General features: G+C 47.9%; 2 protein-coding genes across 3 annotated transcripts in view; both read left to right on the forward strand.

The window, feature by feature from the left end:
- LOC309553399 (NACHT, LRR and PYD domains-containing protein 3-like) overlaps positions 1–24,071 on the forward strand; it is a 997,590-nt gene that overhangs the window by 129,332 nt on the left and 844,187 nt on the right. The window lies entirely within an intron of this gene.
- Positions 1–24,071, forward strand: part of LOC309553401 (NACHT, LRR and PYD domains-containing protein 12-like) — a 71,819-nt gene that overhangs the window by 34,374 nt on the left and 13,374 nt on the right. The window contains exons 3-5 of one of the 2 annotated variants that reach the window (XR_014225162.1): positions 3,719–3,889; positions 7,110–7,295; positions 8,041–8,112. Coding sequence is in view for 1 of the 2 variants with exons in the window: in XM_082254579.1 (XP_082110705.1) it covers positions 3,719–3,889; positions 7,110–7,286; positions 8,038–8,077 (388 nt within the window). In the remaining variant the exon portion in view is untranslated. Of the gene's footprint in view, positions 1–3,718; positions 3,890–7,109; positions 7,296–8,037; positions 8,113–24,071 lie in introns of both variants that reach the window. The other variant, XM_082254579.1, reaches the window with a different exon arrangement.

A 24,071-nucleotide genomic window follows, 5' to 3' on the forward strand; every position in this document is an offset into this window, starting at 1 on the left:
ACTTACCTTGCAGACAGGCCTTGGGTGGTGTCTGCGGTGCGACTGCAATCAATAACCTAGGAGCCACAGAGAAATATATATTTACTGCCTGCACACGTAGTAAAATTTCAAGCTGCCGGGCCCCCATGTCCAATTGATAGAGCCCCGACCCCCTCCCAGCAGTGTTGTCGTGTTTGTTTTTGTGCCCTTTCCTTACATGTAGGGATGCACCGAAATGAAAATTTTGGGCCGAAACAGAAACCGAAAATGCAAGATGCCCTTTGCCGAAAACCGAAAATGACTTTTTTCCCCCAAATGATTTTAAAATAGTAGGCAAGGTTAATTACCAATGGTATTTGTTTAATGAAGCATGAGGGGGTTAATGTATTGCCACTGATGCATTAGTGACAGACCAGTGGCAGTTAATTAACCCCTTTGTGCTGCATTAGTGGCACCAGTGTCAGTGTTTGCACTGTTATTGGTTGCACTTATGCAGCACAAAGGGGTTAATTAACTGCCACCGGTCTGTCACTAATGCATCAGTAGCAATACGTTAACCCCCTCATGCTGCATAATACAAATACCACTGGTAATTAACCTCGCCCCCCCCACAAAGAGTTAATGATGGCAATCTGCTTACTTGTGGGACAACCTTTTGTTATGTATAGAATTGATGGGTAGTGTCAAGGCATGCTGGGATGTGTAGTTCTTGCGCAGCTAGAGGAGCAGCAGCTTATCCCCCATCATGCTGGTAGTAAACTGAATGAGATGGCTTTTACCTATAGGAATGTATGCTCTGCTATCTGTATAATAATTTTGGAGTAGTGACAGGACCTGCTGGTACTTGTAGTTCTTCTGGAGCAGCCCTATGTACTTCCTTATTAGAGGATGCAGGTTGTAGACTAGAGAGAGAGATGCTTTTAAATTGGATCTACAAGCAGGTTGTGCTGCTGCAATTAAAAGGGGGTGAGCTCCAATGCCAAGCTTCACTGGCTGTGATTGGAAATTTAATCTTTTTTTTTTTTTTTTGAAGGAAAAAAAAAAAGGGGACAAAGTTTTTTTTTTTTTTTTTTTATTTATTCATACTAAGGGTAGGGGTGCTTTATTTATTGCAGCCTTTACATTTAATACCAGTGCTTCTCTGTTATTTGTAGCCTTTGAGGGTTAACCCTTGCTGCCTCCTATACACCTGTATAGGCTGCGCTGTGACTGCACAAGTACATGTATGGCAGAGAGAGAGAGAAGAAAAACGACACAGCAGACACTCAGCCACATTACCTTCCTCCGCAGCGTACAGCACATGAAGGAAGGAGGTGGGTGGAGTGATTCAGTAAAAGGCGCAGAGGATGAGATCCTCCTCTGCTGTGCATGCTGGGTCTTCTCTCCGGGATGTCACTGGTTGCTAGATGCCATTCGGCCGGCCATCCTAGCAACCAGTGTAGCTCACAATGAAGCGCCCAGCGCCGATGTTCCGTGAAAAAAACATACCCGTGAGAAAACCATCCCCTCGTCACTTCTGGTGCACCTACGGAGGGTATGGATTTCTCACGGTAGTTACATTTGCGGCGGTTAGATTAAAACAGCTCCTCTGCAACATGGCTCATCTCCGCTCCTTCCCCTGTCACTTCCCTGATCTCGGGTAATAAATATAAAAGCGGATCACGGAGTCGCGATCGCCGTCATTTACATCTCATACACCCGCCACCGCTTTTATATTTATTAGGGGAGATCAGGGAAGTGACAGGGATAGGAGAGGAGATGATTGATGTTGCAGCCGAACTGTTTTAATGTACCCGCAGCAAGTATAACATTACACACTGTGCCGTGATTATTTCATGCCCTCCGAGCATGCGCACTTGTCAAATTCTTTGATGTTCAATTAGGTATCCAGGGCTCTGAGCATGCGCACTGCTACGCTGCTCAGCTGTTTCACACAGGAAGTGACGAGGGTATGGTTTCTTCACGGGGTATGGTTTTTTAACGTTACACCGGCAGAGGATCAGATCAGATCGGTCAGCAAAGATACCCGGAGATGACAGGGAAGTGAAGGGCTCAGTTTTTACACATAGTAGCGGCCATACATTTTCGGCATCTTTAACTTCTTATCGGCAGAAATGGGATAGGCTAATTTTAGGCCGAAAATATCGGTTGCCAAAACTTTGGTGCATCTCTACTTCCATGGCACATGTTCTAGCAGTGACCGTGTGTAGCTGTTTTGAAAACAGCTAAACACACACTGTCACTGGCTGCTGCTAGAAAACATGTGCCATGCGGCATGCCAGTTTGCTTGTTACATGTGATGTGACAGCCAGGTACACATTTTCAAGTTGAAAATGTGCACCTGGCTGTCACATCACATGTAACAAGCAAACTGGCATGGCACATATTTTCTAGCAGCAGCCAGTGACAGTGTGTGTGTAGCGGTTTTGAAAACCGCTACACACGGTCACTGCTAGAACATGTGCCATGTAAGGAAAGGGCACAAAAACAAACACGACAACGCCGCTGGGATTTGTGGTTCTGGCATCCGGCAGAGGATGGTTCACTTCTGGCTAAGCAGCAGGCAGGCCGCAAGTGTAAAAAACAGATAACAGTCAGCTACAACACTGTGACTGCTAGAAAACATGTGCCATGCCAGTTTGTTTGTTACATGTGATGTGACAGCCAGGTGCACATTTTCAACTTGAAAATGTGCACCTGGCTGTCACATCACATGTAACAAGCAAACTGGCATGGCGCATGTTTTCTAGCAGTGCTGTGACAGTGTGTAGCTGTTATCTGTTTTTTACACCTGTGGCCTGCCTGCCTGCCTGCTGCTAAGCCAGAAGTTCCAGACCAGAACCCTGCTCTGCCGGAGGCCACCCAGAACCACAAATCCCAGCGGTGACAGTGGTGTGTGGTCTGTGGTGTTGTAAATTGTGCTGCTGGCCTGCTGCCATTCTTTCCTTACCTGTTGTTGAGGCCTTGGCTCCTGTCCTGGTCGTGGGTGGTGCAGTGCTGGTGGTGTTAATGCAGCTCCTCCAGGGCAGGCAGGCACTAGACTTGCAAGTTGACAGTCCACACTCTGACTCACTGTCTCTCACTCTCAGACTGAGACTCAGACACATTGTCAGTGTGTGTCTGTCTGCGGTGTGCGGCGCTGGCTCACTTCCTGCTTCTTCCTGTGACAAGGCAGCATGGGGTCCCCGCCGGCCTCTAGCTCCACCCCCGGCCTTAGTCACATGACGGTCACATGGTCCACCCACCGACTCCACCCCCTCCTGGGCTACGCTGGAGCCTGGATGCCGCTGCGGAGCCGGCTGCCAGGCCAGCTGAGCAAAGTTAGCAAGGAGTGGGGACTCGAGTCGGATATAGTGGCCGGCGGGCGGCCAGATTGCCGTGCGGGGTCGGAGACAGTGGCGGGCCGCCAGATTGCGGTAATGCGGCGGCCGCGGCCCTCAGACTCCGCGGAATCGGCCGCGGAGAGGTCTCTTGTCTTCCATTATAATACGCCCGGAGGCCTCGGCGGCCCACCGGGCATATGCCCGCTGTGCCCGATGCTCAGTCCGGCCCTGGACATAAGTACTGCAACAGCTTCACCTTTACCAGCTTCCCTAATAAGAAGATCTTTCCTCTGTATAACATTCTGTATATCCTGATATTCCGCTCTAGTGATGTTATGTTACTTTTCACTAAATGGGAATGATTCCTCATATTCATCTTATAATATAATATCATGTGTCTGGATTTCTCTCTGCAGGTTGGTTTTATGTGATGTGACTTCCTCCGGCTGGGAGGATCTCCGATCCATTCTTATCACTAACCGATCCCTCACCAAACTGTATTTATCATTGAATAATCTGCAAGACTCTGGAATAAAACTTCTATGTGAGGGGCTCAGACATCCTGGCTGTACTCTGCAGGAGATGCGGTGAGAATTATACTATAAATGATATAATATTCTGCAATATTCTGGTATAAATCTTCTGTGTGAGGGATCCAGACATGTTCTATAGATGAAAGTTATACAAAAACAGACTTCTAATTGGCCGGTTACACTGGGAGTTCCCATCATAGTCCTTCAGGTCACTCACTGTTATTGGCTTTCATCCCCTCCCCCCTCCACTGACTATCAGAGATCAGACTTTATGTCTATGTCGGGGTGGATTGTTGGTTGGATGATATAAAAACACAATGAAGATTATTTGTCCCATAGAGACTGAGTGATCACATTTCTCATCCAATAAAACAAGGTCCAGATCTCTCCATCTAGCAGACAAATGTTTCTTGTATATATAACTTAGACCATCAGATGTGTAGTGACTAGTAGGGATGAGTGACTCTGCCCGGGTTCAATTCCCTGCAGGGTCAGGATATCCTGTCTGAGATCTGCAAACCCTGAACATTACAGCGAGTCCCATTGAAGTCTATGTGGGGGGATCCTGATGATAAATCCCATCTTACAGGTAGTTGTAGTAATAACACATGATTTCCACCCAGTAGTAATAGGCTTGCTCTGATGGCGGGTAGGGGGCTGGGCAGGGAACGCCCCCCAGGGTTGATTGGCTGATGGCTAAAGTCCAGCCCACATCCATATCTCCATAAATTGAGGATCCTGAGATAAGGGCGGGGTGATTCACATGGAGTCGGTCTAACCGGTGAATTGCGGATGTTCCTGACATGTTCCTGTCACAGGAAAAACCTCAGAAAAACTTTATTTCAGTTTTATTCTCATATCCATCAGCCAGACGGTGGATTTCCTTTTGTCTTTGTTGTATTTTCTGTCATTCTTTATCTTTGTACATATTTTATACACTAAATAACAAACTAGTGTAGCGCTGCTCTATATTACACAGACAACCTACCTGCAAACAGAGGTAAGTGTTACCACAACCCCAGTGTTACTATACGGCTGTGTAACTATGTAACAACCCACCGAACCCCCCGATCCTGATACTTCCAAATAATAATTACACAACAAACATTCTACATACAATATATGGCTGCTACTACCACAACCTCAGCGCTGTAATAATGTGATGCAGCCTAATGAATTGTTATCAATACACTTTATACAGAAAACTATCAGCTTTATACAGGTAATTGATAGCACAGAACCAGCGCTGCACCTGGCTGCTAATACCACAACCCAGCGCTGCACCTGGCTGCTAATACCACAACCCAGCGCTGTGAGTGTGTGCTGAAAACTGACACAATATTCATTTAACCAGTTCTGGACCGGAAGATTTACCCCTTAATGACCAGGCCATTTTTTGTGATTTGCCACTGTGTTACATTAACAGACAATTGCGCGGTCGTGCGACTCTGTATCCAAATACAATTGGTGTCCTTTTTTCCCCACAAATAGAGATTTATTTTGGAGGTATTTCATCACCTGTGCGATTTTTATTTTTGCGCTATAAACAAAAAAAGAGCGACAATTCTGAAAAAAAAAAAAACATTTTTTCACTTTCTGCTATAAAACATTCCCAATAAAAATAAATAAATATCATTTTTTTTTTATCATTTTAGGCCAATTTGTATTCTGCTACATATTTTTGGTAAACAAAATCCCAATAAGTGTATTTTGATTGGTTTGCGCAAAAATTATCGTGTCTACAAACTACGGGAATATTTATGTCATTTTTATTTATTTATTTTTTTACTAGTAATGGTGGCGATCTGCGATTTTTAGTGGGACTGCGACATTGCGGCGGACAGATCGGACCCCTAACTGACATTTTTGACACTTTTGGGGGGGACCAGTGACATTACTATAGTAATCAGTGCTATAAATATGCACTGTCACTGTACTAATGACACTGACAGGGAAGGGGTTAGCCCAGGGGTGATCAAGGAGTTAAGTGTGAGCTTAGGGGTGCTTTCTAACTGTATGGAGGAGGGGCTTGTGAAATGATCATAGAGACCTGTGATCCTATATAGAAGGAGCTCTGTGATCATTTCAGAGAGAAGAACAGTCAGCTGTGTTTACAACATCCGCCCGTCCTTCTCTCTCAGCGGGGAGCAATCGCGGCCTCCGGTCCCGTAGATCGGCGTCCGCCCTGCCTAGTGGGGGCGGGCGGCACATGCTTGCACCCAGGAGCACTCCCGTGAACCGCTGTACAGGTACGGCGATTTGCCCAGCCGAGCCAGCCTGCCACAGTATATATACAGCGGGCGGTCAGCAAGTGGTTAATTGATGCCAAAGCTCCAGCGCTGCAATGTGACATTAGTTTGATGGATATAAATTGGTATTAATAGACTTTATGTAAAGGACACAAAACTCCAGTGTTTCACTACAAAATTAAGTGTGTTCAGAGTCCCACCCACCCCCGTGCTGATGAAATGTCCCCCCAAGTATTGGCCCCATATACAGTATAGGTGTCATGTGCTTGTCCCCCCTCTGGGGTGCTCAATGGGCCCGGGGGACTTCTCACAAGATCAGCTGTCACATGTGTGGGGTCCCTTTAAGGGATCGGGTCCCTCCTGATTGGCTGGATATAGAACTACTAAAAAACTAAAATGCCACCAATAGTGAAGTCCGTCCTTCAAAACAATTCTCTCTTTATTTACAATAAATGCGCTGACAACCAATAATATGTCAGCATATCAAACAACCAATCAGGCAGTAGATAATATCACTCATCAGCACCACTTCCTGTTTCACTTCCAGACAGGAAATGACATCACCCGGCTCCGCCCCAGGGCTGATCGTCCAATTGATGGGTTGATCTGCTGACATATTATCATTGCTTGTCGGTGCGTTTAGCAATCCTCATGGATTTTGCTGCATGGAGACGCATGTGAAGTAGAAATGCCATTATTTCCTATGTGGCCGCTTCCCATCGATGTGCCGCAGTTTAGTGTGAAAGGGAATCTATATGGAGCCATTCACAACTCCAATGTGTGCGTTACCACGTACCCTGCAATGTACCCGCAACTCTGTAACTCCACACTAAGACTTTTCGGGTGGGTGACAACTTACCTCCATTTCACAGGGGAGGTCCAACCAATATTCCATGAAATCATCCATCCAAATGTCCCAACATTTCATTTTCTAAGACTCCGCCCACTGATTATTCATTGGATGTCTCTACTTCTGCCCCTCCCTGGAGGAACATTTCACCTCTCTTTCCTGTTTCTCCCTCCAGTGTTTATAGCTGTGATGTGACATTACGGTGCTGTGATGATCTTTCCTCCGTTATCTCCAAAAACCAAACTCTGACCAGACTGGAGATATCATTGTATAAAGATGAGAAGATGTCAAAGTCAGAAGTGAGACGTTGTTGTGAGGTCCTCCGGAATGCCGGCTTCTCTGTGAAAGGAGGGTAAGATCTGTTATATTGGAGGTAACACACATACTAAGCCTTAGAATGTGAATAGTAAAATGGAGAGAAGATTGGATGGTGATGAGATGATGGAAGGGGGACGTTGTTGGGAGGTCTTCTGACACCCGGGCTGCACTGTAATGAAGATGGAAGGACGGGGTGACAAACATTCTATACAATTTCTGTAGAAGCCATTGAAGGTCTCTGTAGTTATACCGATAATGAGAGAGATGATTTCCCAGATGATGGAGAATTTATTCCTCATTACAGATGGGGGGATGGGAAATCAGATCCATCACTAATAATCTCAGTCAGGTCCTACAATCTTCCACAAGGTTTTATCCCCCCCATCCCCCGCTGTCCATCCAATGTGTCAGTATAACTGAGCCAATCAGATGTGTGTTCTCACCCTGTACAGGAACAGAACACGCTGATACAGTATATAGAGGGAGGGGGATACAGTATATAGAGGGAGGGGTATACGGTATATAGAGAGGGGGATACAGTATATAGAGAGAGGGGTATACGGTATATAGAGGGAGGGGGATACAGTATATAGAGGGAGGGGATACAGTATATAGAGAGAGGGGTATATGGTATATAGAGGGAGGGGGATACGGTATATAGAGAGAGGGGAATACGGTATATATAGAGAGGGGGATACAGTATACAGAGCACAGTACAAGCTCCCCCTTTTCCATCATTATAGGAATGTTTCCTCCTCTAACTCTCATTTTATTCTTCTATGAAGGAGAGGACGCTGGAAAGTATCTATAGAGAGAAGAAGATAATAAAATGGTGTGTGGGAGCCCCTCCCCCTCTGCAGGTAATACACGGATCCTGAGATGAAGAGAATGTACAGAATGGAATGATATCAGAGTAAAGTGATATGAACTCTCAGTTTTATTTCCTCTTTCTGATCCTTATATATAGAATTCCAGTAAGAGAAATCTTTGTGTTCTTTTCCTCTTCTAAATGGGGTCATTTCTGCTCAGTATTGTACACTTCCTGTGTTGCTGTGTGACCAGCGCCCCCTTCACAGCCCTGATCTGATAGGGACACCCGTACATGCGCGCTCCCATCTATTCTACTACAAGCCTGCCGTGAAATGCTGACTGCACCGCATACACAGGTGCCCAGGGATTGGTTCACACCTACAGCTCCGCCTCCATGGTCATCTGATTGATGGGGAATTCCCGCCTCTGCCCCACCCCCTCTCTATGAGTGACAGCGCCCCCCGAGCTCTCAGAGCTGCATGTGGATTGGCTCCTGGATGATGTTTTGTAACAACGGCACAAGGAGCAAACATTGCAACAAACTTTATTCCTACAAGACACCGACTTATTGTGTCACCATTTACTGACAATAGATTTTACTGACTACATTTTCATTGGAAACCAAAATGTTTTATTTCAGCCATTACCACCCAGCATTGTGTGTTACCCATCCCCCCACAGCATTGAGTGTCACCCATCCCCCCACAGCATTGTGTGTCACCCATCCCCCCCACAGCATTTCGTGTCACCCATCCCCCCACAGCATTGCGTGTCACCCATCCCCCCACAGCATTGCGTGTCACCCATCCCTCCCACAGCATTGTGTGTCACCCATCCCCCCACAGCATTGTGTGTCACCCACCCCCCCGCAGCATTGTGTGTCACCCATCCCCCCACAGCATTGTGTGTCACCCATCCCCCCACAGCATTGTGTATCACCCATCCCCCAATAGCGTTGTGTGTCACCCATCCCCCCACAGCATTGTGTGTCACCCATCCCCCCACAGCATTGTGTGTCACCCATCCCCCCACAGAATTGTGTGTCACCCATCCCCCCACAGCATTGTGTGTCACCCATCCCCCCCACAGCATTGTGTGTCACCCATCCCCCCGCAGCATTGTGTGTCACCCATCCCCCCGCAGCATTGTGTGTCACCCATCCCCCCGCAGCATTGTGTGTCACCCATTCCCCCACAGCATTGTGTGTCACCCATCCCCCCCCACAGGATTGTGTGTCACCCATCCCCCACAGCATTGTGTGTCACCCATCCCCCCCACAGCATTGTGTGTCACCCATCCCCCACAGCATTGTGTGTCACCCATCCCCCCACAGTATTGTGTGTCACCCATCCCCCACAGCATTGTGTGTCACCCATCCCCCACAGCATTATGCATCACCCATCCACCCACAGCATTGTGTGTCACCCATCCCCCCACAGCATTGTGTGTCACCCATCCCCCCACAGCATTGTGTGTCACCCATCCCCCCGCAGCATTGTGTGTCACCCATCCCCCCACAGCATTGTGTGTCACCCATCCCCCCGCAGCATTGTGTGTCACCCATCCCCAACAACATTGTGTGTCACCCATCCCCCAACAGCATTGCGTGTCACCCATCCCCCCACAGCATTGTGTATCACCCATCCCCCAATAGCATTGTGTGTCACCCTCCCCTCACAGGATTGTGTGTCACCCATCCCCCCCACAACATTGTGTGTCACCCATCCTCCCCACAGCATTGCGTGTCACCCATCCCCCCACAGCATTGCGTGTCACCCATCCCCCCCCACAGCATTGCGTGTCACCCATCCCCCCACAGAATTGTGTGTCACCCATCCCCCCGCAGCATTGTGTGTCACCCATCCCCCAACAACATTGTGTGTCACCCATCCCCCAACAGCATTGCGTGTCATCCATCCCCCCACAGCATTGCGTGTCACCCATCCCCCCCACAGCATTGCGTGTCACCCATCCCCCCACAGAATTGTGTGTCACCCATCCCCCTGCAGCATTGTGTGTCACCCATTCCCCCGCAGCATTGTGTGTCACCCATCCCCCCGCAGCATTGTGTGTCACCCATCCCCCCACAGCATTGTGTGTCACCCATCCCCCCACAGAATTGTGTGTCACCCATCCCCCCACAGCATTGTGTGTCACCCATCCCCCCCACAGCATTGTGTGTCACCCATCCCCCCACAGCATTGTGTGTCACCCATCCCCCCGCAGCATTGTGTGTCACCCATCCCCCCGCAGCATTGTGTGTCACCCATCCCCCCCACAGGATTGTGTGTCACCCATCTCCCACAGCATTGTGTGTCACCCATCCCCCCACAGCATTGTGTGTCACCCATCCCCCCCACAGTATTGTGTGTCACCCATCCCCCACAGCATTGTGCATCACCCATCCACCCACAGCATTGTGTGTCACCCATCCCCCCACAGCATTGTGTGTCACCCATCCCCCCACAGCATTGTGTGTCACCCATCCCCCCACAGCATTGTGTGTCACCAATCCCCCCCACAGCATTGTGTGTCACCCATCCCCACCCGCAGCATTGCGTGTCACCCATCCCCCCACAGCATTGTGTGTCCCCTATCCCCTCTTTGGATGGAAAATAAGTTTTGCACCTGAGCAAGCCTTACTACTCTGCAGCTGGTAGTGTGCTACTGGCAGTTGTGCTGCAAGGACCTGGGACTTCCTGCGCTATACCATCATCCCTGTCAGTGGAGGCTGCTGAGAGGTCATGAGGTATAGCGGGGGTAGACTTGTCATGAGGAGGGGCAGAATTGTGTTCCTTTTGTGTGACTTTCAGGTACTCTTACCAATGGGCTGAGTGGTGGGAGGTTAAACGCCTTGTGAAGTATGTGGTACCCAAATGGCTGGTGTTCTTCCCACACTTGAGGCAAAGTTTGCAAATTGCAACAATGCGATCAGCTGTACATGTATAAAAAAGGCCCAGACAGCTGAGCTGTGGGAAGTTAGTCGGGAGATAACAACTCCACAATCTGGGGGAATAGGGTGACTGCTCTCTACTCTTCCATGATGGCTGCCTCGTTGGGGTTGTGCCTCACCCTCAATTTCCTCCTCTGCTATATCCGGTACCCAACTCACTGCAGTGACCTCATCATCATCATCATCATCATCTCCTCATCCTCATCACTGGAGGCAACTTTGGAATAGGCTTAGGCTGGGGGGAACATGACTGCCAATTTGTTTACCAATGTTCTCCCCTCTCTGTAGGCTCATGTTCCTACCTTCCTCATCCTCAGAACTAACATCCGAATCAAGTCATGGCTGTACATTGTCAAGGAGCAAGTGGCTGACGCTGTGTTCAACTAACTCAGCTGACTCCTCCATGCCTGATGCTGGAACTATGGCAGGAACAGCTGTCGACAAGGACACAGAATAAGCCACTCTGGCAGCTGCAGTGAACTGCACACTAGTCTCTGCTTGGGTGACAGAGGGTGAGGAGGATGAGGATGGTTTAGTAAGCCAGTCCACCACCTCCTCTGCATGCTGTGTCTGGATAGCACAGGCAACATCACTAAACAAAGGAAATGATGCCCTTCCTGAGGACCGACCACATCCACCTTTATCTGTGGACACAAACGCTGCCGAACCCCTAACAGTGCCATTGGAATGTCTGCCTCTTCTTGTTGGCCTCCCAGACATGATGAGGGAGGCTTATTACCCAAATTTAATAGAAACTGGGAAATGGGTGATTGGATGCATTTTATGGAATGAAAAGTGGTGTGTGGTGCTCTTTAAATTGAGGACTGCAACTGACAGAAATGTAAAAACTATAAAAAATAAAAAAGGGGAAAACACCGAAATCACAGTCAGAGAAACTGTGGCTGACTTATTAAACAAAAGGGGGGGGGGGCAGGGGACAATAAAACAAACCAAAAATACAGCACTAAATGTTTTGTAATGCTGTGGCAAAAACTGTACAACACTGACAAACTACACTATACTAACACACTACACTGACACACTACACTATACTAACACACTACACTGACACACTACACTATACTAACACACTACACTGACACACTACACTATACTGACACACTACACTGACATACTACACTATACTGACACACTACACTGACACACTACACTATACTGACACACTACACTGACACTACACTATACTGACACACTACACTGACACACTACACTATACTGACACACTACACTGACACTACACTATACTGACACACTACACTGACACACTACACTATACTGACACACTACACTGACACTACACTATACTAACACACTACACTGACACACTACACTGACACTGCACTATACTAACACACTACACTATACTAACACACTACATCTACACTACACTGACACACTACACTACACTACACTGACACACTACACTGACACTACACTATACTGACAAACTACACTGACACTACACTGACACTACACTATACTAACACACTACACTGACACACTACACTGACACTGCACTATACTAACACACTACACTATACTAACACACTACATCTACACTACACTGACACACTACACTACACTACACTGACACACTACACTGACACTACACTATACTAACACACTACACTGACAGTACACTATACTGACACACTATACTAACACACTACACTATACTGAGCCACTACATGCACACCACTATATACTAGCACACTACACTGACACTACACTATACTAACACACTACACTGACACTACACTATATTGACACACTACACTGCACTATACTGACACACTACGCTGATACTACTCTATACTAACACTTCACTATACTGACACATTGCACTGACACTACACTTTACTGACACACTACACTATACTGACACACTACACTGACACTACACTGTACTGACACACTCTACTGACACTACACTATACTAACAAACTACACTCACACTACACTATACTCGCACTATACTCGCACTATACTGACACTACACTGACAGTAAACTATACTGACACATTATTATGTTGACACTATACTTAGACTACTCTGACAATTCACTATACTGACACAATACACTGACACTACACTATACTGACACACTGTGTATGTTGGTGTGAGTCTTGCACTGTCTGGAGGATGTGTGCGTGAAGGACCCCTTAGTGCTGCGTGTACCGATTCTGTAAACCATACAGCATAGAATATATAATGAAGGGGGGAGGGGTACCATGCTTCAGGGGAGTGGTGTAAGTCAATGTTGAATAAATAAATTAAAATTAAAACACTATAAATCGATATTCAATTATTTGTGATGGTGCTCAAATCAAAATCTCTCTTTGAGATTCGTGGGATCTCTGGAGGACGTATACCCTGATCCATTCAGTTAAGGCTGACAAATGGGTGCATTACTTTATAACCTGAGGTGAGCGGTTAGCTGCACCCTGAGGGGTGAAAGGCGCAGAGAAGTACCCCGTAGTTCCACACGGTGTTAGGTGGAGGTTCAACACCTGAAATAAGGACACGTTTTTTACTGTGCTATTTGGGACACGTTAATCACCTTATAAGGACTAAAAGCACTGGATGTTGAGAGTGCATCACTCCCCTGTGTATAGATGGAGCACTGAGCACTTTACTGTCACATGAATTAATAGTGAAATTATTTTTATATTTTAAATCCTTCTTAATTAATTTCAACAGCACTGTTGCACTTTATATGTATATTCATAAGTAGAGATTCCTATATATCTATTGATGAATATTTATTGAATATCTCAGAGACACAATGAGCACTTGGAGAGATTTTGATTTGAGCACCATCACAAATAATTGAATATCGATTTATAGTGTTTTAATTTTAATTTATTTATTCAACATTGACTTACACCACTCCCCTGAAGCGCGGTACCCCTCCCCCCTTCATTATATACTGACACACTACACTGACACACTACACTGACACTCTATATTATACTAACACACTACACTGACACTACACTATACTGACACACTACACTGACACTACACTGACACTACACTATACTGACAGTACACTATACTGACACACTATACTATATTAACACATTACACTGACAGTACACTATACTGACACAAAATACTCATACACTATACTAACAATACACTAACACTACACTATACTGACACACCACTATACTGACACACTACACTGACTGTACTCTACACTAACACTCTACACTCAGAGTCACAATAAGTGAACACACTAACTTGCTAGTAGCAAACTGAGCCCTGCTCTATCTATCTCCACTCCAACTCTGCAAAGGCTTCCTATGAGAAGGAACCATTTATAGTGTGGGGTGGGACTATGAGCACTGAGCCCTGATTGGAGAAAGTCATTATCACTTTGTCCAATCAGGGCTCTAAAAGTGCTAATTGGGTTAAACTTTTGTTCGGCTCAACTGCTTGCCCATCTCTAGTGATGATCAGTCCCAGATCCGGCTTCTCCTCTCTATAAATCTGGATTTCATCCTAAAAGAAAATAATAAAATCCCTCCTGGCTGTTCCAGGGATGGGAATGGGGCCGACCTTCAATATTCTGAATACAATCGTCTCCTCAGTCAGCTCTGCTTCTCATATTGGGATCTGCAGATCTTCGTCAGGTCACATGACCCCAATTCATCTGTGGATGGAAAGTAGCCAAATGACTGATATGAGCGAGTCCCTGTGTAAAATGGAATGAAATACACTTCACACTCACATATATATGTATTGATGAAACATTTAATGGAATTGTGACAGTTCGCAGTGTTATTGACAGTGAAAAAACTATGTGACAGATAAATTGTAGGTTTGGACTGCTTCATTTGGTCAGACTTGTAGCAGATGCATGTCATCAGCTCAAACACCTGTCTACCACGCATTGAAAATTATGCTGATTTGCTCACCTATTGTTTACGGTGGGTTCTCAGTATTTACATTATGATTAGTGTTGAGCGAACACGGACTGTATTATTCGTGTTCGTACCGAATAATTGGATTTTTGTTACCCGAATACGGACCCGAAAACTTTACTGTATGTTCGGGTAAAAATCAGTGTTCGGTCATTTTATTTCCGGGTTTTGTATGTATTGGCACGCTTTTAATGGCGGGCTTTCAACAGCCAATTAACAAGCGTTTAACTGGTGTGCCTTTACCCATCCCAGCCATGCCTACATATGTATTAGTAGCTGTGATTGGCCATCTGAAGCATGTGACCAAGTCTTTATAAGTTCGAGACGGAGCGCCGCTGCGTCATTATGCTATAGTTCAGGGACAGAGCACACATCCTACGTCCTGGCTGCTGATTAGGGACAGACAGGCAAAAATCATTTGTGTCCGAATAGAATTGAGGGACAGGTCGGAGTGTTTTAGGCAGGGCGAGTTGTTAGGGCATTTTAGGGCGAGGCTGCTGATTTTTAGGGTCAGCGTTCTACAATCGATTTTGCTGTGTGTGGGGGGGGGGGGGGTTGCAGTGCCGGCAGTGACCGATCTTATAGATCCTTTTAGGGAGAGTCTGGAGATAGGCAGGGGTCAGTGGTCCACATCGATTTTGCTGTGTGTGGGGTGGTGTGAACACAATCTTTTTGCCCGCTGAGGAGGGAGAAAAAACGGAAAATTTATATCAAATACTTACCGTAATTTTCCTTTCCTGATGGACTCCATGGCAGCATACGTATCGGGTTTGGCCCCGCCTCCAAACCTACCCATAGGACCTCACTCCCATAAATCTTTGCTCCTGTTCAGCACACGTGTTCTGTAACTATCCTCCACAGAAATCCGGGAGGGAACTCCTGCTGCCATGGAGTCCATCAGGAAAGGAAAATTACGGTAAGTATTTGATATAAATTTTCCATTTTCCTGACAGACTCCATGGCAGCATACGTATCGGGAAATAACTCGCCGTACACACAGGGTGGGCAGGTGCTGAACAGAAAAGTTTAATGCATTTTGTCAAACAGACAGGACTTGCAAACCAAAATTCACAGAAGAAAGAGCTTCGCGTCGAATGAGCTGTAACTACTGCTGGAGGGGTCAAGCCCTTAGCCCTATAAGCCCACTGGATGGTCTGAATGATCCAAGATGAAATAGATCTCGTCGAGGCTCTTGAACCTTTGTTTTTACCATAGAAGGTAACAAAAAGATGTTCCGATTTCCTAAAAGAGGAAGTGGCTTCCAAATATTTCTTTATACACTTTCCAACATTCAGCGGATGAACCGAAGATTCTTCTTCTTCCTGTCTAAAGGTCGGTAACACTGTTTCTGTGTTTTCATGGAAGACAGAAGTCCTTTTTGGTCTCGCATCCAGCATGGGAATGAGCACCACTCTGTCAGGAAAAAACATTAAGAAAAGCTCTTGTGTCCCGAAGGACCCAATTTCTGACACTCTTTTCGCTGAGGTTACAGCTACCAGAAATGCTGTTATCAGAGTAAGTTCCCTTATGGTCATGGATTCGGACATGTCTTGAATCTGATCCGACAGGAAATCCAGAACTAGAGGCAAATCCCACTTGGGAAACCTAGGTTTTCTTTGAGGTCTGATTCTTACTGCTCCTTTAAAGAATTGACGAATTAAGGCATGACTGGCCCAGGAGATCCCCGTAAAAGCGGAAATAGCCGAGACCTGGACTCTCAGCGAACTCACCGATAGCGGCAAATCCAATCCTGATTGCAGAAAGCTCAATACGTCCTGTATCTTAATGGAAGAATGAGGATCAGGCCTTGCAGCCAACTGTGCAGACAATTTTTCCCAGATTCTCTGATAAACTCTGTTCGTTGAGTTTCTTCTAGCACTAAGCAATGTAGAAATCGCTGTTTCTGGACAGCCTAAGGCCTGTAACCTCCTCCTTTCAACATCCAGACCCTCAGATGTAGACGGGCCGGACATGGATGGAGTACAGACCCCTGGGACAACAGATCCGGTCTGAAGGGTAGCGGGATTGGGTCTCGGACACTGAGTAGCGTCAGAAGGGGAAACCATGGCCTGTTCAGCCAGAAGGGAATCACCGCCACTACCTCCACTGGCTCCGACCTGAGTCTCCGAAGAAACTGTAACACAATCGGAATTGGTGGAAAGGCGTATGCCCTGTGGAATCTCCACTGATCCGAGAGTGCATCCATCCCTGATGCTTGTGGATCTCTTAATCTTGTATAGTACTTTGGCAGTTTGTAATTGCAGGGGGAGGCAAAGAGGTCTACCTCTGGAGAGAACCCCAATGTTAGGATCCAGTCGAACGTTTCCTTGTGAAGGGACCACTCATTGTTGTCCAGGTCCACTCTGGACAGGAAGTCTGCTTTGACATTCTGGACTCCTGGAACATAAACCGCTGAAAGATTCGAGAGATTTCTCTGTGCCCAGGACATAATCGGCTCCACTTCCCTCAATAGGGACCAGCTGCGCGTTCCCCCTTGCTTCCTGACGTATGCCACTGCTGAGGTGTTGTCCAGACGCAGCATGACAGGTTGGTCTTTTGTCAGGTGAGAAAATGCCCGAAGAGCTTGGAATGCTGCTCGGAGTTCCAGTATGTTGGACACTATTCCCCGAGTGGAGAACTCCCACCTGCCCTGTGCCACCTCCGACAAACAGTGGGCACCCCAGCCTATGTTGCTGGCATCCGAGGTGATCACTACCCACGGAGCTGGCTTCAGAGAGTGGCAGTTTAGCAGGTGGTCTCTGCATAACCACCAGGGGAGACTCGCTCTCATGGAAGGGGTCAAGAAGATGCGTTGATCCAGATGCCACGTATCCCATTGCTGTAGGAATCCCTTCTGAAAGGGTCTCATCCTCCACAGGGCCCACTTCACCATGGGGACTACTGCGACCATAGTCCCGATCATCTTCAGGCATTGACGTGCCTGAAGATGAGAGGATGAGAGGGCAAAGTGAATCCTGTCTTGAAGTGTCCCTATTTTTTCCTCTGGAAGAGAGATAGTCGCCTTCTCTGTGTCGAACAGGGCACCCAAGTAGATCAGGGACTGAGTTGGAATCAGGTGGCTCTTCTCCTTGTTGAGTAGCCATCCAAACTTCTGGAGAGTGGACACGACCTGTTCCAGATGAACTAATAGTTGATCTCTGTCTTGGGACAACAGGAGGAGATCGTCCAAATGATGGTGAAGTCGGATACCTCTCAATCTCAGTAGGGCTACCACGGCCAATAAGATTTTTGAAAAGGTCCGTGGAGATGTTGAGAGCCCGAATGGGAGACAGATAAATTGAAGATGTAATCCTCCCACTTCGAACCGGAGAAACCTTTGAAAATCTTCGGCCACAGGGACATGAAAGTAGGCGTCCTTCAAGTCAATGGACACCATCCAATCGGCCGGCTGGACTGATTGCTGTATAGACAACAGGGTCTCCATTTTGAACCTTTCTTTTTTTATGAATTTGTTCAAGAAGGTCAAATCTATTACTGGTCTCCATGATCCGTTCTTCTTTTGGACCAGAAAGAGTGGAGAATATATTCCTTGGCCTCGCTCGGACTCTGGAACGGAGATGACAGCCCCTTGAGCAATGAGAGCTTCGACGTAGGAAAATAAAATCTGACGCCTTTCTTCTAGGACCGGTATGGCAGTAGGCAGGAATCTTGAGCCTGGCCTCTCCTTGAAGACCCACTTGTGGCCTGAGGACACCGTCCTGACGGCCCAGGGGTCCTGGATCGAAGCCGCCCAGACATGACGGAAGGAGCGTAGACGTGCACCCACCTGACATGTCTGAGCGGGCCCACCTTCAAAAGGATTTAGTGGGCTCACGGTCCCCTGAGGAGACATTCTTTGTCGTCTTCCTGGAAGACTGTCTGGATCTCCAGTTTCGGTTGAACTCACGACCAGGTCTATAAGAACGAGCTTCCCTGGCCCGGTCAGGAACGAATTTCCTAGTAGGCTGTCCTTTCTTGATGTTGAACTGGCGCCGATCCTGGGGAAGAAACCCAGACTTACCGCCCGTAGCCCGAGTTATGGCCTTGTCAAGTTTATTCCCAAAAAGGGAGGACCCCTCAAAGGGAATACGGCACCAAACTTGCTTTGATGCCGGATGCGCAACCCAAGGGCGGAGCCAAAGGGCTCTCTTCTCTGTGACCGAGGACAGCATAACTCTTGCCAATAGACGGATCAGGTCTATGGAAGCCTCCCCAAGGAACGACGAGCCCAGCCTAAGCTCCTGGATTGGAGCACTTCTGGCCACCTCTTCTGACACCGAACTGACCGATTCGTCTACCACATCAGCCCAAGACTCCATGGCCTTGGATAGAGCAGCTAAAGCCAGGACCGGTTTGCAGGCCATACCTGCTGTGAGGTAGATCCTTTTCAAATCGGAGTCCATTCTCCGGTCTAATGGGTCTTTAAATGAGACCGTATCCTCTAAGGGAAGGGTCACATGCTTGACCAGTCTCATGACTGCTGCGTCAACTAGAGGAGGAGACTCAAGATGCTTCACATCATCCTCTTTGAAGGGGTAAAGTTTTGCCATCTTGGATACTAAGGAATTCTTTCGTTCCACCTTTCTCCACTCCTCCGAAATAATTTCTCCCAACTCTCCCAGGAAGGGAAAATTAACACGCTCCTTGTTGAGCTGTTTAAAGTACTTCTTTTGCTTGGGAGGGGGAACAGTTGACTCCTCCCAATTTAAGGTCTCTCTGACCGCTTTAACCAGGGAAGGCACCAAAGCATATTCGAAACCCAGGCAGGGATCCTCATCTTCAGAGTCGCTACCTGACAAGAGCACCGACTGATGGCTTGTATGGGCCGACTCGAAACCTTCCTGTACTTGAAGTGCTACAGGGGAAGGGCTTGGGGAAGCCGTTGCAGTGTCTTGAGAACGACTGACACCCATCTCTGCCAAAGAGTCCTTTACTACTCTCTTGACCAAAGCCTCAATGCGTTGATCGGAAGTATCCCTTTCTCCCGCAGCCTGGGAGAAACATCTGTCACAGAAAAGCTTCTTCTCCGGGACACTAGCGCCACAGCCCCTGCAACCTGCTTTGTCAGGTCTCCGTGCGTGGCTGGCTGAAGTGGACGCTTTACGATGATGGGAGCCCGAACGGGACTTCCCTGTAGAGTGTCGGTGGCGAGAGCTTGAACGCCTTTCACTTCTTTGAGAAGAGTGCCTAGTCTCTGAACGAGGAGGGCTGTAAATAAAAGAAAACAAAGAGAAAACAGACAGGAAGCTAGGAACACTTGAGTTCCTACCCCCACCCCCTATAACCCGCATCCCCACCAAGAAGCCCCCGATACCTGTTAGGGGCGGGCTGACCACCGGAGGGCAAAGTAGCTTCCATTCTGATGCTGACCTACAAGAATGAGCCGGACAGCAATGTCAGAAAAACCAGCAAAAAGAGGGGGGGGGGGCGCTCCCAAACTGGGGCCAGTACTCACCAAACCAAAGGTTAGCAGGCAGAGCGGCAGCACACAGCAAACGTCCAAAAAAACCGATCGATTTTGGTATAAGGAACACCCAGTATCAGCAGTGTGTATAAACACAACACTGCTGACAGCTCTGGGGTTTAAATATGGTGCCTGGTGACGTCATCAGCGATCGCCACCGCCGCTAGCTTACTGCGCATGCACCGTGATCACACTGCGCATGCGCGAGAACCAAGCCTCGTTCCCGAGGCGCCGCACATGCGCAGTAGCGTCCCGCACCGGCGGCCGGTCAGGAAGTGACTCGCTGACCGGCCCCGGACCACTAGCCACCAGGGAAAGCAGGAAAAACCAGGTAATAAAGACAAGGCAATAATATAAGCAGATTATATAAACAAAATAGCTGCCATGGAGGACTTTGTACTCACGAACCGTAGATCACCAGGGATGGATGCACAACCGGACTTATCTCACTCTAGGGTACCGGCCACCCGCAGCAGCTGGGCTTTTTGGCCAAGGCTGCATACATCTTCGCCCCTACTCCATACCCCGCAGCAGCTGGGGCTTATTGGAGAGCTCCATACCCGACTGGTAGAGACATCCATCACCCGGAAACCATCTTCAGGTAGGATATCAGGTAATCCTTTGGAGGACAAAAAAAGAACACGTGTGCTGAACAGGAGCAAAGATTTATGGGAGTGAGGTCCTATGGGTAGGTTTGGAGGCGGGGCCAAACCCGATACGTATGCTGCCATGGAGTCTGTCAGGAAAAGTCTTTTTTATCAGACAGTCACTTGTGTGCAGCGTTTTTCATTCAGTGCTGCTGTGCTGACTGTGATAATACACTGCTGTGTGCACATGTGCTATTATTGAGTGAGTTCAAAAGTTATACACTTTTTTCTATTCCACTATTCAATATACACCCTTGGGTTAAAAAAATTAAATTGTGGCATAGTCTGTACTAATCTAGCTAACAATGACAAACTTAAAAGGGGAATTTTCTTTTCTCTGTCGCTCATTGACAGACGTAGTCCTCCTTGATTAATATCAACTCGGGTTATACTGCCCTCTACAGGAGTAGGACTAGACAGGAAAGAAAACGTTCTGGCCACACCCTAGGGGCAGTCCCAGAGGGTATATCCTCTCACTTCCTGCTACAGAATGAATATCAGTTTTTTTCTGTCTAGTTAGGAGTAAGGACCTAGATTCCTTGCTGGGATCTTCGGTCCTGGCAAGATTTTTTAGAAATACTTTTTTAGGCAGCTTTTCTTCTCCAGTGTTCCTCTGAGATCTTCAAGCAAGTATGCTTAAACTGGGCGACGGGCTGGATGTTGAGATCCAGTGGTCACCCCAGTTCAGCCTACGAGCGCGTGCAGGCCATAGCTCCGCGCTGGGTCGGCCGCGACATAGTCCCACTGGACGGGGACTGACCCTGCGAGTTAAACGTCTCGCTGGGACGCCAATGACCAGCAGAGTCACGGTGTCCACATTGGTCGATAGCCCCCCCACTCCGGTGGAGAGGGGTTCTGTCAGGAGTTGGCGCCCGCCTGGTTCCGGTATGGTGAGTAAAATGTTCCCCCTCTCCCCCTGTCGGGTTTGTTGGTGGACGCGGGCTCCTCTCTGGGATGGATGGACGTGATCCTAATAGGTGTCATTAATCCCCCTCTTAAAAGCTTGGTTTGGGAGCTGACTATCTATAGTCACTATATGACACTATAAGGGTACTGAAGTCAGTGGCAGACTGCTAAAAGCATCACTATTAAAGCAGTTGTAAACCCAAAATGAAAAGAAAAAAAAAAAAACACCTGCAAGACAAAGGCATAATGAGCTAGTATGCATCGCATACTAGCTCATTATGTATTACTTACCTTAGAACGAAGCCCCGACGCGGACCCCCGGACATCGCTGCGGGCGCCGCCATGATCCCTCGCCGTGTCTTCCGGGTTCGGCGGCTCCGGCGCTGTGATTGGCCGGAGCCGCGATGACGTCACTCCCGCGCATGCGCGCGGGAGTGATTTTCCGGCAAGCAAAACTGAAGGTCCCCCGGACCTTCAGAGCGCATGCGCCGCTCGCGCGAGCGGCTGCATGCACTGCAAATATCTCCCAAACCCTGCCGGTTTAGGAGATATTAATTGTACATACAGGTAAGCCTTATTATAGGCTTACCTGTAGGTAAAAGTGTAAAAAAGCGGGATACTACCGCTTTAAGGTATAGAGGTATCTTACCTGACATAATGTGTATACAGGCCGATGCCTATGCCTGGATTACCACATCCGCAGGTAGCCATCCTCCCATAAAGCCGGTCACCTCCGAGGTCCCGCAGGCCGCACAGGCCGAACACATACCTCCCGCAGGCCGCTGCTATCTTGCAAACCGCCGCTATCCTCCACAGGCCGCCGCCATTTTCCCACAGATCGCACGGGGCCGCCATTTTGGCGAAGCCTCGTGTCTCTAGCATGGGGGCGGCCATGTTTGAGGTGACCAAACACCTCGTGGAGTAATTGGGAGGCGCCGGAAGGCGTGTAAAGGGGCGGAGCCGCCTCCTTGGCCCAGGAAAGCAAGCCAAAGACTTCCTGTCTGTAACACAGTGCTGGAAGCAACTTGATAAGAAACTTCTGTGCATCAGGTGAGCCTTGGGGTCTCTCTCTCTCTCTTTCTGAGGGGTCCAAGCAGGTACACTGAGGGGCGCTATTGCGCTGGGGGACTAAGTAAAAAAAATAAAATAAAAAAAAAATAAATGTTTTTTTCTTGCAATTAATTTTTTTGTGTTTGCTGGCAAGTGTCTTGTTACATGAACCCTGCCATACATGTATCCCCACCTGATCCCCTCGAGGTGGCCGCAGGACCCTCCAGTACCCCACTTGTGATGATGCATTATCAGCAGTTTTGGAGTCTTTGGTATCCCGGTGGAGGTAGCCTGTCAGGGACGGGGGTCAAGAAGAGCGACCCCCGCCTACCCCTATGTCATCTGATACTTCAGATACGGATTCTGAGCTGGTCATTGCAGCCCCTTTTCTGGGGTTGTTGTCTCAGGTACGGTCTCCTCAGACAAGTGAGGAGGACACTTCTGCCTCCGCCATAGCACAAGAAGCGTTGGTGGAAGCACTAGTTGTATCTGTCCGGGAAACCTTAAATCTTGAGGTTACATCGGCAGAGGTAGCTGAGACTCATATTCCTTTTTGGTACTAGCAAGCCTACCAAAATGGTGAAGGGTTTCCCTTGCCCAAATGGGGTCATCCGTAAACGAGCCCCTGCTATTTCCAAACGCATTGCTAGGCGCTATCATTTTTGAGGAATCCCTCATTACAAAGATGGACGGTACCACCAATAGTGGACTCACCAATTTCCAGACTAAATAAAGCCACTGTTATCCCGTTGGATTGACAGAATGGGCCCCACCCATCTCTAGGGTGGGGGGACGTCTTCACCGGTTTCCGGATCCAGGGCTTTCCAGAATCCCGGATAAAGGGGTTCGCGAGGTCATACGGTCGGGATACAAGATCGAGTTTCGATCACTTCCACCGGTGCGATTCTTCCCTTCCAATATTCTACATCCCCGGGTCGCTTAAAAAGCTTTGCGGGGGACAGCTTGATGCAACAAGGAGTGGTAGTTCCCATTCCTTGGACAGTTTCAGGGGTTCTAGTCGAACCTGTTCACAATGCCC

Source organism: Pelophylax lessonae (assembly GCF_965119305.1).
Source record: "Pelophylax lessonae genome assembly, chromosome: 4".
Classification (NCBI taxonomy): domain Eukaryota; kingdom Metazoa; phylum Chordata; class Amphibia; order Anura; family Ranidae; genus Pelophylax; species Pelophylax lessonae.